This window comes from Trifolium pratense, linkage group LG1 (genome assembly GCF_020283565.1).
Source record: "Trifolium pratense cultivar HEN17-A07 linkage group LG1, ARS_RC_1.1, whole genome shotgun sequence".
NCBI classification, from domain to species: domain Eukaryota; kingdom Viridiplantae; phylum Streptophyta; class Magnoliopsida; order Fabales; family Fabaceae; genus Trifolium; species Trifolium pratense.
Window position 1 is genome coordinate 45,333,142 of NC_060059.1, and position 13,931 is coordinate 45,347,072.

The following is a 13,931-nucleotide window of genomic DNA, read 5'->3' on the forward strand; positions in this document are numbered from 1 at the left end:
TTTAACTCTTTATATAAGGTAGAAACTAGAGATTGAATCCAAAATCTTAGTTAATATAAGGTAGTAGAGACTCATCATCTCATTAGAGTGCTCCCAGTAACCTTTTTTTTTTTTTATGAAAAACAAATATTCATTCATTCCAATCGGCACACATTTTTTATTTTTATCCTTAATATATTAAGACACAATACATCTAATTTCAATGTTTCTACCTTTTTATATTCCATCTAATTCTAATTCCAAACTGTTCACGTTTTCTTCTCATATTTATTACTAACTTTTTCCTATGAGCCAAGGAACAAATATATATATATATATATATATATATATATATATATATATGTATAAATGAGGAATTGTGTTAAAAACGTGAGCAATAATAATCTCATGGTAAGTTGTTTCTTGGCTCTTTTTTTTTCGTAAAAAAAAATTGTTTTAAATATGAAGGTGTTTCATATAACGTTTTTTTTTTAATTTTAAAAATAGCTTTTTTTAAAACCAAACTTATATATAAACCAAAATCATTTTTTTAAACAAAAAAAAAAAATCTTATTGAATAGTACTACCTTCATTCCCAAAGATACAATTGAATCAACAAAAAATTAATATATTTAATTTGTTTAAAATATAGTTCTAATACATCATTTTTTATATACTTAATTGTCTCTTATAAAAATGACTATGGGGATTATAACTTATTATAAGTACAATATACCAATTGTAAACAAGTTTGATTGATAATATTTTTTTTCATGTAAAAAATCATCATTTTATGATACTACTCTAGATTTATATATCTTTATCCTTAATATATTACTCTCTCTGTTTCTTTTTAAGTGTCTTTTGACGTCTGATTTAGCGTTCCAATTTGACTATCCATTTGGTATTTTAAAGGTATGATTCAATTATACCTATTGTCAATTACTCTTATTTTTTTCAATAAACTAATTATTGCTATATATTTGGAAAAAAAATTTTTTTACATAATATATTAAATTTATTGGAAAGAGAAAGTGTGTGCAAAAAAATAAAAATTTGTTGGTGGATTAAAATAAGGATATAATAGAAAGATAAAGTGCAAAAATATAATTTACTAATTTGGTGTTACTATTCTAAAAAGACACTTTTTTTATAACATTCTAAAAAGACACTTAAAAATAAACGGAGGGAGTAAGACACAATACTATCCTAATCACTATTTCCCGACAAAAGCTCCAATTAGTCCACATAAATTAATATTCACTTTTTTTTTTATTTACAATGAGTTGGGGGTCGAACCCAGGACCTATAATATACTACCAAAACCCCTCACCACTAGACCAAATATTTTCTAATGAAATTTAATATTCCGATCCATCTAATTTTCAATTCCCAACAACACATATAGTAGTAGTAATAATAACACAAATGAGTTTAACTCAATTGGTCGAGACATCATATTATATATTGAAGAGTCAGTGTTCGAACCTCGGACACCGACATGTTCACCTTTAAGATAAAAAATTTAGCCACTAAGAAAAAAAACAACAACCATACTATTTTCAAAAAACTAACAACACCCATTTTAAGGCCTTTTGAATTGACTTATTTTTTAACTTATGCGAAACAGCTTATGCAAATAAATAAGTTTTTTATGTATTATTATAAGCTTTTCAAGTAAGTTTATGATAAAATAACTTATAAAAATATCATTTTTGTCAATGAAAATTTATGAATAAACATAAAAGTTTATTTATTTACAAAAATAATTTATATATATTTATGACAATTTTGGCACACAATGTTAATATTTTATATATTTAACATTTTAAAGACTTTTTGAACAATAATTTTTAAACAAAAAATTATATAAATTTTTAACACGTTTCAAATTTTAACATGGCCTAGTTTTAATATAAGGATCATTACGCACTCACATACATAGGAATAGAGTTTGTTGGATCGGGGTTACAGAGTTTTGTTGCGAGTGAAACCATCTGGAACAGAACATTAGCTGCTTACTTTGACGAACACAAAACAAAACAAAACAAAACAAAACAATACGATGAAGAATATCTTCTCCAAGAAACCCAACCCAAAAGGTTCTTCTTATTCATCACTCAATTTTCTCTCTCTTCTGTTCTGTTTCTGTTCTACTGTAATAATTCATTCAATTTCATTATAACTAAACAAACCCTTCTTCTTCTTCTTCTTCTTCTTCTTCTTCTTCTTCTTCTTCTTCTAACAATTAACACCCACCCTCTCGATCTCGCTATGCAGAGGTTCTTCGTGAGAGTAAACGAGAAATGGCAAATGCCACTAGAGGTAATTAATAATCTTCTCACTTTTCACTTCATCGCTTATACTATTACATTTCCATTCCTATACTATCATTTTATTATTCCACAGGCATTGAAAAGGAAATTGGAGCATTACAACTCGAAGTAAGCATTACTTCTTTTTTTTTTTTTTTTATATATAACCAGTTTAGTCTTTCAAATTGTTAAGGTTGCTCGATTTAGTTCTTCAAATTTCTAAAATTGCAATTTAGTCCCTTACATTCAATAATGTCTGTCAATTTAGAAAATTTTCCCCCCAAATTTAGACCTAGGTCTTTCATGGTTTTCATGGACATATACTAAGGCTTTGTTTGCAAATGCCAAATTTTGAGCTTATGGCTTATAAGTTCATATGACAAAAAAAACTTGTTCGGTAACTTTTTTTTTCACGAGTTATGGCTTATTTTTACTAGCTTGTATCTTTTATTTTGATAAGCTAATCCAATTAGCTTATAACTTATCATTTTTTCTCTCAATTTCACCTATGTCTTTCATATACATAAGCTAGATCAACCGTTAACACTACAAATTCAATCCGCTAGCTTATCCGCTTTAAGCTAGTTTATAAGTTATCCTTTATTTTTGCCAAACAGAGCTAAAGATATATTTTGATCGAAGCACAAAATTGATATTTCTTAAATTTGAGTGACTAAATTGCCCGACCCTTACAATTTCTAGGGCTGAAATGCTGATTTGTTAATTTCTGATGTGTGCGCTTTTATGATTAGGAAAAGAAGCTAGTTGCTGAGATAAAGAGAACTGCTAAGACGGGAAATGAGGTATAAACATTCATCTAAGTTGCTCCTGTAGGAAGACCAAAATTGATACTTACCATCAGTTATCATGATTCATGGGCCTTTTTCAGGCTGCGACTAAAATTCTAGCGCGCCAGTTGGTTAGGCTTAGGCAACAAATTGCTAATCTTCAAGGTAGTCGAGCTCAGATGAGAGGCATAGCAACTCACACACAGGTACATTTCTCGAGTGGTGGTTCTTATGAGGCCAATTCCGGTACTTGGGTATCAGTAGTGGGTGATTTTTGCTCTTACACGTGGTTATTTATTTCATGCAGGCATTGCATGCTCAGTCTTCTGTTGCTGTTGGCATGAAAGGTGCCAGTAAGGCAATGGAAGCTATGAATAAGGTAACATGGTTTATCGTATGTTTTAATTATATTTGATGTCCACGACTCCACACATGATGCATTGCTCCGGTTTGTTTTAGTATGTACATGCTATGATAGCAAATGATACAGGGTCTTATGATTTTTGACATGTTATTGTGTGCATTAATACATTTTAACTGGATGTTTATTCGTGGAATAGTGTGCAACACAATTCAAGGTTGAGGTTGAAGGATAAAGTTGATATTTATAGGTTACTGTCAGATTTTTAAGATTGCAAAGTTTCCAATGAATGATCATGAAGGATGAGGTTGTTCTTTTGCTAAAAGGAAAAATAATGCATTGGGAAGACATAAATGCAGAATTGATACTAGCTGTTGTTAGCAAAACATAAATTTGACATTGGAGTCCATGAATAGTCTCTAGTTATGTCATATTTTTCAATCATTTTCTCTTGTGCTGAATTTAAAGAACTTGTTTGCAGCAAATGGCACCTGCAAAGCAAGCCAAAATTATTCAAGAGTTCCAGAAACAATCAGCAAAAATGGATATAACTGTAAGATGTTGTAAATTTCAAAGTGGGCATAAATTTCGAAACATTGTGTTTCCACATCTAATGACTCAGACTTTAATGATCTTGACATTAATTTATGTGCAGACTGAAATGATGTCAGATGCCATAGATGATGTATTGGATAATGATGAGGCTGAAGAGGAGACTGAAGATCTGACAAATCAGGTACTAAGGACTTCCTCACATTTCAGTGTTTTTTAAAAAATGTGCTGCAATTTCTGGAGAGCTTAAACTTTATTAATTTCCCAGAATTGTTGGAAACATCTCGGCTATACATTTGGCACGGCTATTTAATTTGCTAATTAATTTACATCTCGGAATTAACACTACTAGGAATTGTTGGTCAAAATTTAAATCTTAGCTTTGATTGCTAAAATCTATAATCCAAAGATAATTAGGTGACTAAGCTGAGTCAAGCTTATGATTCTCTCTTAGCCTCCAGGCTTCAGACATAAAAAATTGAAATCAATAGAAAAGTGCATGGCTATATGCCACAGATTCTTTTTAAGAGTTAATAAGATTGCATTTGATGCACCTGAGGGATAACACAGGTAGAATAGAACAGCATGCAGTTAAAAAACAAAACCGAAGTAGAACAACATAGGACAAATAGTTGAGTTATAAGACAATTATTTGTTCTATATAGTGTTTGGTAGACATTATTCAGTACAAGCAATTTTGTGATGTTTGATTTTCGTAAGTATTGGACAAAATAATGTTAAATTTACTATTTCATTTACACTGACATAAAACAAACATAGGACCCAAAATTAATGCTCTGTATGTATAAAATAACGTACTCCCCACTTGTATTTTGAAAGAGTACGCTAGCAAGATACAATTTTGAATTTGGTATGTAACTTGCTAATGCTAATATATTTCTTCTGAAAAACAAGTGGGAGTATTCTAGTTACCTGGTTTGTTAATGTACTCCTAAAATTTATATCTGACAAATCAGGTACTAAGTACGTACCTCCTCATAGTTAATTTTGTCTTTAAGTGTTGTAATCCTTGGTATAATACACTCTCGATTGGTTTATTGAGTAACAAAATTTAGAGTCTTATCCTTGACTTCATAGTTTAGTTCTGATCTGAGTCTTCAACCATTTTTGAAAGCAAACATGATTCGTTTACTTTTCTCTTTGGTAGGTGCTCGATGAAATCGGCGTGGACATTGCTTCACAGGTTGGTATTAGTTGTTATAATCTCTGCAGTCTTGTCGTTTTAAATCTTTGTTGTTGTTTATGTCAACAAAAACATGTTAATTTGTTTTTCATTTGAACTCGTGGCAGTTATCAGCAGCTCCAAAAGGAAGCATCAAAACAAAGAATGCTGAAAATGTTAGCAGGTATCTACCATCCAACAGTAGTTTATTTTTCCCATTCATCACAAGTTTTTCCCCCTTCTATGTTGTAAAGAAAGTTAATAAAAGAGAGAATGATATTATTTAAAGATATGAATTTCTTTTTATGTAACTTATAAGTTGTGAAGAATTTACTTGGACTTGTTCATTTGAAGTTCCAAATCTACATCTTAAGCTTACATGTGAATTCCTTTAGCTGTTGCTTTTTCTGTCAGTTTGTTTGACCTTTGAAATTTGTTGCCTTTGCAGCTCGGACATTGATGAGATTGAGAAGCGATTAGCAGCTCTTAGAAACCCATAACTTTTTGTCTGGGATTTTAATTCTCAAACTCAGTTGTAATCTATAATTCTTTTCAGAACTCCATAGTTTTCTTGGGATTTCAGAAGTCCAATGTGTATATCCTCCTTGAAGTTTTTGATGTATTTTACTATAAATTTTCACATGCTCGGCTTGGGCAATCTAGTGGAGTGGATTCGAAATTGAGACAGACAATGCTTGTGATTGGGGATGGAAAGAAAACATTGTTTTACTCGAAACAATATAACCTAGTTTGATGTTATATATACCTAACAAAGTACTAAGTTGATGCTTGTGCGAGCTTGCCAAAGAGGCATATGGCAAGATAATGTGTGCAGAGAGTTGATATGTAATCAAATCAGCAAAAATCTATGGAACCCATAAACTAATTATCGGTTCGAGGGGCTTGTTTTTTAACAACTTATTATTTTATTTTTTATTGTTATCAATATGGTAACTCAAGTTTTATAATCCTGTAGTACCATAACCTTGTTAAATTCCATTCATTGTCAACAAACAATAACATTGTATATTACAAAACTTGCTACAACTCAAGTTTCATCTGGTACAATACTTATTTATAAAAAAAGAATCTTTCCATTGAATTACATCTTTGACACATTATAAGAACACATTACAGTTGCTGAGAAATCTTCTGAAGCAATCTGGGGGGATCCAGAGATGATATCAGGAGGTCATGCCATTGTGACCTCAATGGTAATTCAGTAATATCCATAGACTTGATTCTTTTGTTTGATTCCATAAGGCTTCTTGAAATCTCAGATGTGTCGAAATTTAGAAATCAGGAACAAAATGAGACACCCTTGAGTTTACCTCCTGATAGTGAGGAGTTCAAAGTTCCTCAGAGGATCATCACGGTTGCCTCTCATTGACCCACTACGTGCAAAAGTTGGTTGTCTGGTCTCATACACAGGTTGACCTCTATGCGCGGCAGCTGGACGGGCCCCACCTGAAGCCATCCTGCCAGTATGGTCACCTGAGGAATTTGGCTTGTTTGATGATATCACGGCTCTTCTCGAATTGCTTTCATATCGAGTTGGATTGTGTTGGGCATATTGCTGTTAAAACAAGATAATGTTAAACATACGATTAATGACTACTATTCTGGCACAAAAATAATAACTCAATATACAAATACAAAGCTACACTCAAGACTCAACTAGATATTCAGAAAATAAGTCTGTTTGATTTGACAAAACACTTTTTGTTTTCACTGTAAATTATTAGAAGAAAAAAAAAACCTTGTATTCAGTTTTTAGATTTGTAAATAAAATGGTGAAAGCAATATTTATTGTGCTTAGAAAACGTCTTCTTAAACCAAACAGGAAGCAAACATTCTTTCTCATTTGAAAACTTCATACTCCCTCTGGTCTCAAATTCTTATTGTTGCAAAAACATTACCACTTCGTCATAAGTCTTATGTCTAACGTGTTCGCCATGATGAGGATGATGAGGAGTAGCATTTGCGCGGTTCCTCTGGGTGAATGCTTCAACAGCACCAGATAATTTCTCTCGAATGTCTCTCCCAACTGAAATAAATTGCATGAACAAATATTATATAACATAGACTTTGAGAACAATACATTAATTTTGCTATTGATAAGAGCAATGAAGAAGATTGCTACAGTTGAATGCTTTCAGTTCAAACATTTATTTTCTGTCACAAAACATTAGCAGGATACCAAATTCCATTCATATTCAGCTGAAAGAAAACAGACCTTGCATCCTTTCTGGTTGTTGGGGAAATTGACGTCCAGGTGTCCTTTCTGGATAACGTGCAGGTGTCCTTTCTGGATAATAACGTGCAGGTGTCCTTTCAGGATGACGTGCAGGTGTCTTGTCTGGTTGCTGCCGTCCAGGCGTAGGTGCATACATAGCTGCCTTGCCAGGCTTTAGTTACAACAACTACAGTAAGCGACCAACAATAAACAGAAAAATCCAAACAAGAAATATATACATATATATAGAAATACTAACCCGTCCTCTAGAAGTGCCACCAGCTTGTGGATACTTCAAAACAGTCCAGTCAAAAACATAGTCAAATTGATAGCCTGCATGAACAATGTCCTCATCAATTCACAACCACTAAACACACTAAGGCTTTGTTTGCAAGTTTCGAGGGGAAGGGAGGGAGGGGAGAGTTTTGAAAAAAAGGAAGAAATAATTGGAAGAAATAGAGGAGTTTGGGAGGGGGAGTGGAGGAGTTTGGAGGGTTTAATTTTCTTCATAACTCCATTCTCACTATTCCTCTCCCTCCAAAGCCCTCCCCTCCCCTCCAAACTCGCAAAAAATGCCTAAGAGTTTCGAGCAAAACATACTGAATATATTTTCCACAAACCTTCTCGAATAAATAGATCTCGGAAAAGTCTCTTCAAATATGAATAATCTGGCTTGTCCTCAAACCTCAATGATCGGCAATAGTGGAAGTATGATACAAACTCAGAGGGATATGATTTGCAGAGATACTGTTCTCATAAAAGCACATAATTCAACAGGCTGAATAAAATTAAGATTTGATCCGAGACAGAAGGGGAAATGAAGAGGAAAATTTTACAAAAATCATGCTGAGTGCTAACAGTCGAGTGCACGAAATATAGTTAAAGAATTTAAAAGCAAATATCAACTTTAAGAGCATTTTGTTAATTCCAATTTTTAATGTACAAAGCTGATAAGAGGTATTAATTTAATTTCACAAAAAAACTTGACAGATCCAGGTAGTCAAGTCATAATTACCTCTATCGAAGTTGACACCTTCGTCTCACTAATTTTATCATATTTTTGTTTTTTGTTTCCAGCCCTCAGTCCTTGCCAGGGAAGACTGAAAAAGGAAAATGTATGAAAGAATGTTGACAGTGTGAATAAACTATAAAGTTGTAATAACATGAGACCTCCAAGCAGGGGGTAAATTAGATGCATTTGCCAATTAACTAACCTTCCTCTTAAGAAATACATGAGCACATAACCAAGAGATTCCAGATCATCCCTTCGGCTTTGTTCTGCCAGCACAATCACGCACAATCAGTATATAGAACACACATTCAATTCTAATCATGTAATAATTAATTTCAAGCTAAATGTTTCTAACCGAGAAAGGAATAAACCAGCACAGAGTATTACTCACCGATTCCAAGATGAGTGTTGACACTTGCATAGCGTGCTGTGCCTGTAAGGTTCTTGTTTTCCCTATGCAAAGAATGATGACAATATAAGGTTTGATTATGCCCAAGTGTTTAGCTAAACTAAATATTTCACCCTCCTGAAATAATTAGGACAAAACCAACCTGTATGGTATGTGCCTATGAGTCTGAAGATCCCTGTATTTTTTTCCAAGACCGTAGTCAATCACGTACACCTGAAATGAGATACGTGCATAATGAACCAACAACAACAAAGACTTTTCCCATTAAGTGGGGTTGGCTGCTATAATGTTCTATCATATACCGAGCATGATGAATCAATCATTAATGTTTAGTTTTGGACATAAGAATACGTATTGATTAAAAATAAAAAGATGGGCAAACAATCCATACTCATAATATCCATAAAGTGTTTAATAAAAATGAAAATAATATTAATTTAAAGTGCTGTGCAAACATAGCATATTTGATGATTAAGAAATCCCCTTCCCGTTGCTTTGACCAACAAGTAGGAAATAAAATGAAGTTTTTGAAAAGGATAAAAAACTTAAGGTTAAGTTTAAGCTTCATTTCATCGTATGTTAACTCTATCTAATATCTAATATAGTCTCACTCTAACATATTCATGTTAAAACTAGTACAAGATACTGGGATGAAATCAACAAACTGATATTCATCTAGAAACTTGCATACCAAAATGTGTGCACATGTCAAAATTTATATGTTGTTTCCAATGACAATTTCTCAGAAAGACCAACTCAACATTATGCTCAAGGACAGTAAATTTGTTTCCTAAATTTATTGAGCAGGGATCTGTTATGAACAGCAACAGTATCTACAGTGCAAGTCACTGAACTAAAGAAGAAACACACCCTCCCATAAAGTAAATATTATTGTGATATTATATAAATAAAAGTAAACCACATAGTTGAGGTATGAAAATAGGCAAAACGAACTGGTGAACTTCACTTAGGATTTTACAGGAAAGGCTCCGGAAGAAGCGAGAATATTCTTGAGAAACTTAAAGGCAGAAATGGAGACAGGAAACTGTCAATTCTATGTTACTCTACCAAGCTTATATTTTGTTTTTTTGAATGCATGCAAATGCAACTCATTACAATGAGCAATTTCTTTTTATGTATATCAAAGACAACAAAATAACAACCAAAATCTTCCAAACAACACCACGGATCCAATGTTGCAATTGCACTGTTAATAACAAAATTTCCAGAAAAGATATTGAGATCTATATCTTGATGGTTTCTCTATTTCATGGTCTTCTTCTAACCTATTTATTGGTACATCCTTCATTTGATCTTTTTTTTTTTTGGTACAAGAAGAAAAATCAAAAGAAAAAGAAAAACAAACTATCTAGAAAAGAAAGTCCCACAAGCATCAGCTAGCAGGAGGGGACTCATTCCATCTGAGGGATCAAATAGGAGAATATGCTTCAGGATTGGCAGCTCCAAATTTTGCAAGGTAGTCAGCGCATGCATTGCCCTCCCGAAAAGGGAAAACATAACAGTATTTGCTTGGAAGAATAAAGGGAAAACAAACAAAATAGTTATGACAGCTAGAACAGTTAGTTAGAGGGTATGGAAGAGTGGACGTATCGTTCAGGTTTGTTTGTTTGAAACAACACAGCAGTGGCTCGATTGTAATCACGGAAACCCTTGGAGGATGAAAAAAAAATCTGAGAATTGTGAGAAAATGGAGAAAGATGGATTCAAGCAGAAAACGAGTTGTGCATTTGTTAATACTTAATACACATTATGAGTCTGAATACTCAGATTTAAAGTGTGCAAATGTTAGTTAGAGAACCTAACTAACTTGCAGTTGCACTGCACTATGTAACGAAATCTAACATGCCTAACAGAAACTAGCAGATACAAGTAGATGTGTCGCCATCAATCAATATCAATATAATAAGAGACTATATACTCTAACATAGGATAACTCTTCTGCATTTTTTCTATTCAATTCAATCAATAAAAATCATCTGTTCTTTTACTCGGTTCCTTTCAAGGTTTCTAACATCATATTTTTTACTGGACTTCTCTCACATGTTAGACAAGATTATGTCATCTTTTGATAAGTGTTATTCCTACTATCTCTAATGAATTAATTCATAATCTTATTTTTTCTTGTATCTCCACTCACCCTGTGCAACATTATCATCTCTATAACACTTATGCTCTTGTTGGAACTTTATTTACTTCAAGCTTGAGAGGTACCTTTCAATCACAAATAACAATTGAAACATTTCTCCATTTCATCCAACTCACTTGAATCCTATGATTTATTTCTCTCTCTATTTCTTTGTTACTTTGTATGATAGATACCAGCCAGATACCAAAATTGTGCAACTTGTGGAACAATATGATCTCCATTATTTACCTCTAAGACAATGCCAAAGTGGCCTTGCTATCCATTTAAAAAAAAAGTAAAAGTGGCCTTGCTAAACTTGCATTAAATGGTGTTAATATTTGGGTTGGAGCTAACTCAACCCTACAAAACCGGCTTGTAACGTGAGAAAACTTATAAACACTTAATCAGGTCATATCACATCCAATGTGAGACTCTCAACAAATGTACTAAAAAATTTACTTTTACTTAATCATAAACCATGCAACTTTAAGCTTCTCTTCACAACTCTAGTTTACCATTTATTTCTATTTAGATTCTTCCACCATCTATGACTATATAATCTACAAAAGAAAAACACATGAAAGTATTGGCTCTTGGATATACTGGTACTAGTAACAACATCGAATACCAAAGTAAAAAGATAATTGCTCAAAATGGGCCCTGGCATGTGCTATATTTGTATATAGACACCCTATCATAATCCTTTTTCTAGGTCAATAATAATCATATATAGATTAATTTAGGTTTCCCCCATACCCCTCTATAAAACTTTTCAAAAGGCATATTGCATCCACAATAGCCAAAGGAATGAAAAAACAAGGAAGAAATCTTCAATAGACAACAATAACATACTTGATTTGCTTTACGCCCGAGGCCCATCAGAAAATTGTCTGGCTTTATGTCTCGGTGAAGAAAGCCTCTTGAATGCATGTATTCAACTCTGTTAATCTGAAAAAACGCACAAAAGTAGGAGGAAAATAAGCCATTAGTAAAACTATTTAAAGAACCTTATTAAATAGTAACATTTGTCAACTCGACAGACAGACTTACTAATTGTTCGGCAAGCATCAACACTGACTTCAATGTGAATTTCCGGTTACAATAATTGAATAAATCTTCCAGACTTGGTCCAAGAAGGTCAATAACCATGACATTGTACTCTCCCTCAACACCAAACCATTTGAGGTGGGGAATTCCTGTTCCTCCTTGAAGAAGCATATACAATTTTGACTCATAGTGAAGCTGCGGATGTCTGGTCTTCACAGATTCCTGGATTTTTTTGGCAGAACAGTGAGACAATTAGAAATTGAGAAACTACGAAAAAAAAGTGAGCATCGAGCAACTACAAAACAGACTTGTGATGATAAACATAATGTGCCATCGATTTCACATCTCACTTCAATCCATAAAGAAAACTTGTTTATTTCTCCTATACCTCAGAAACTAATCATCCACCTATTGACCAAAAGTTAAGATTTAAAAATCATCTCTCATGCCATTTCTTTCGGTATTTGCTCCAGCAATAAATGATATATCACACTCAATTTCATGCATCGCTATTGGCCTAAATAGCTAAGATAATGTCCTATAAATACATCCAGAATCACCAGAAGAAGAAAAATCAACCAAACTCTATAAATTCATGAAGGAATTTAACAATTAAAAGGAACCAAATGATTGAAGATAACTTCACATACCAGCTTAACAGCCACCTCCTCTCCAGTTTGTATATTAACAGCTGATATAAGAAAGAATAGAATGAAAATTTGTTAATAATAGCAGAACAATGCAATTACAATACAATGTAGCTAAATCAAAAAACAAAGGAAAACAAATTTATTTATTTATTTAAAAAAAAAAAGGGGCAATAAAGATGAACAAACCTAGATAAAGCTCCCCAAAAGAGCCACTCCCAATTTTCCTTCCTAGTTTAAACTTTCCACCAATCACATGATCCATGATGAAAATCACCTTCAAATTTTATCACAATTCAGCACTTGGTTGTGGAAAAATCCAAACAAGGAAGGAAAAAAGACCAAATTGATTCTTTCACCTGAATCAAAAAAAATCCTAACTTTCTTCTAAAATCAACCAAACCCAACAACAACAACAACAACTAGATTTCACAATCTAATAATCAAAGATTAAATGTGAAATTGGGGGGTAATAATAATAATAATAATAAAAATAATAATGAAAATGAATCAAATTTATGAAATTTGAAACATCCTCAACAATGAGGAATTATTCAAAAGAATAACCTTCTCTAACTACATTCCTTCACCCCAAAAGAACCCAAACCAATCATCCTACAATACTTATGGCCAAAAATCACAAAGAAAAAAAAAAGATTTTTTTTTTTTTTTTGGCAAAAAAGAATAAGGTAGGAAAAGGAGGAGGTGTCTGTGGTGGATGAAAGAGGAACAAACAAAAGTAGTTTCACAAATCAAAAAGTTTGGAGATGAACGGAGGAAGTGGGTCTGGTTTGGTGTCAAGAAAGGAGAGAGAGAGAGAGAGAGAAAATCAAAGACAAGAATAACAACATAAATAATGCTTCTATTCTTTGTGATTATAGGAGCGTGTTTAAAAATAAATTACCGGTTAAGCTAACCGGTGCCCGGGGCACCGGTTAAGGAAACCAAAAAAGAAAATTTTTAAATTGAAAATAATATTTTTAGACTTTCGAGATGTTGACTATATAAAGTTTAATGTCATATTACTATATTTGCTTTCTTAAACAGTGCCCCGGGGACACTATTTAGCATTTTCCATAAATTAATTATCCATTGAAATTTGGTCGAGGGGTGATTGACAACATCATAATCAAATTAAATGGTTTGGATATTGACTGTGAAAACAAAAATAATTAATTAAATTTTGAAGTGTGAGTTTAGTTCAGTTAGTAGCGACATCACATAATAGGAGTCGGAGTTCAAACTCCACTGGCCCG

The 13,931-nt window shown here is 32.8% G+C and overlaps 2 protein-coding genes across 4 annotated transcripts; one reads left to right on the forward strand and one right to left on the reverse strand.

The window, feature by feature from the left end:
- The first annotated feature begins 1,914 nt into the window (after nt 1–1,914).
- LOC123913314 (vacuolar protein sorting-associated protein 2 homolog 3-like) lies at nt 1,915–5,870 on the forward strand. Its single transcript, XM_045964022.1, has 11 exons — nt 1,915–2,081; nt 2,260–2,304; nt 2,389–2,423; nt 3,047–3,097; nt 3,184–3,288; nt 3,390–3,461; nt 3,925–3,996; nt 4,099–4,179; nt 5,164–5,199; nt 5,307–5,362; nt 5,627–5,870. The coding sequence occupies exons 1-11, from the start codon at nt 2,045–2,047 to the stop codon at nt 5,676–5,678; spliced, it is 642 nt and encodes a 213-aa protein (XP_045819978.1). The 5' UTR covers nt 1,915–2,044; the 3' UTR covers nt 5,679–5,870.
- A 281-nt stretch (nt 5,871–6,151) lies between these two features.
- On the reverse strand, nt 6,152–13,533 carry LOC123913297 (casein kinase 1-like protein 10). 3 transcript variants are annotated; one of them, XM_045964002.1, is made up of 14 exons: nt 13,035–13,520; nt 12,865–12,952; nt 12,679–12,719; nt 12,032–12,250; nt 11,834–11,929; nt 8,978–9,048; nt 8,818–8,879; nt 8,629–8,692; nt 8,430–8,514; nt 8,035–8,161; nt 7,674–7,747; nt 7,415–7,586; nt 7,098–7,225; nt 6,152–6,754 (listed from the first exon to the last, which is right to left on the reverse strand). In XM_045964002.1, exons 2-14 carry the CDS (start codon nt 12,938–12,940, stop codon nt 6,506–6,508), a joined length of 1,464 nt encoding a protein of 487 aa, XP_045819958.1. In that variant the 5' UTR covers nt 12,941–12,952; nt 13,035–13,520; the 3' UTR covers nt 6,152–6,505. The 3 variants fall into 3 exon arrangements, with proteins under 3 accessions (XP_045819958.1, XP_045819949.1, XP_045819965.1); XM_045963993.1 differs by having other exon boundaries at nt 8,430–8,692; nt 12,865–13,533; XM_045964009.1 differs by lacking the exons at nt 6,152–6,754; nt 7,098–7,225 and having other exon boundaries at nt 7,460–7,601; nt 12,865–13,520.
- Nucleotides 13,534–13,931: the final 398 nt, after the last annotated feature.

Excerpts from the sequence above, each read along its gene's own strand:
- LOC123913314 (XM_045964022.1), top strand. The coding sequence starts at position 2,045 with ATGAAGAATATCTTCTCCAAGAAACCCAACCCAAAAG. Across the intron at positions 3,289-3,389 it reads GCATAGCAACTCACACACAG|GCATTGCATGCTCAGTCTTC; the intron begins GTACATTTCTCG and ends TATTTCATGCAG. Across the intron at positions 3,462-3,924 it reads CAATGGAAGCTATGAATAAG|CAAATGGCACCTGCAAAGCA; the intron begins GTAACATGGTTT and ends ACTTGTTTGCAG.
- LOC123913297 (XM_045963993.1), bottom strand. The coding sequence starts at position 12,940 with ATGGATCATGTGATTGGTGGAAAGTTTAAACTAGGAAGGAAAATTGGG. Across the intron at positions 11,930-12,031 it reads TGATGCTTGCCGAACAATTA|ATTAACAGAGTTGAATACAT; the intron begins GTAAGTCTGTCT and ends GCGTTTTTTCAG. Across the intron at positions 7,748-8,034 it reads AGATCTATTTATTCGAGAAG|GCTATCAATTTGACTATGTT; the intron begins GTTTGTGGAAAA and ends TTGTTCATGCAG.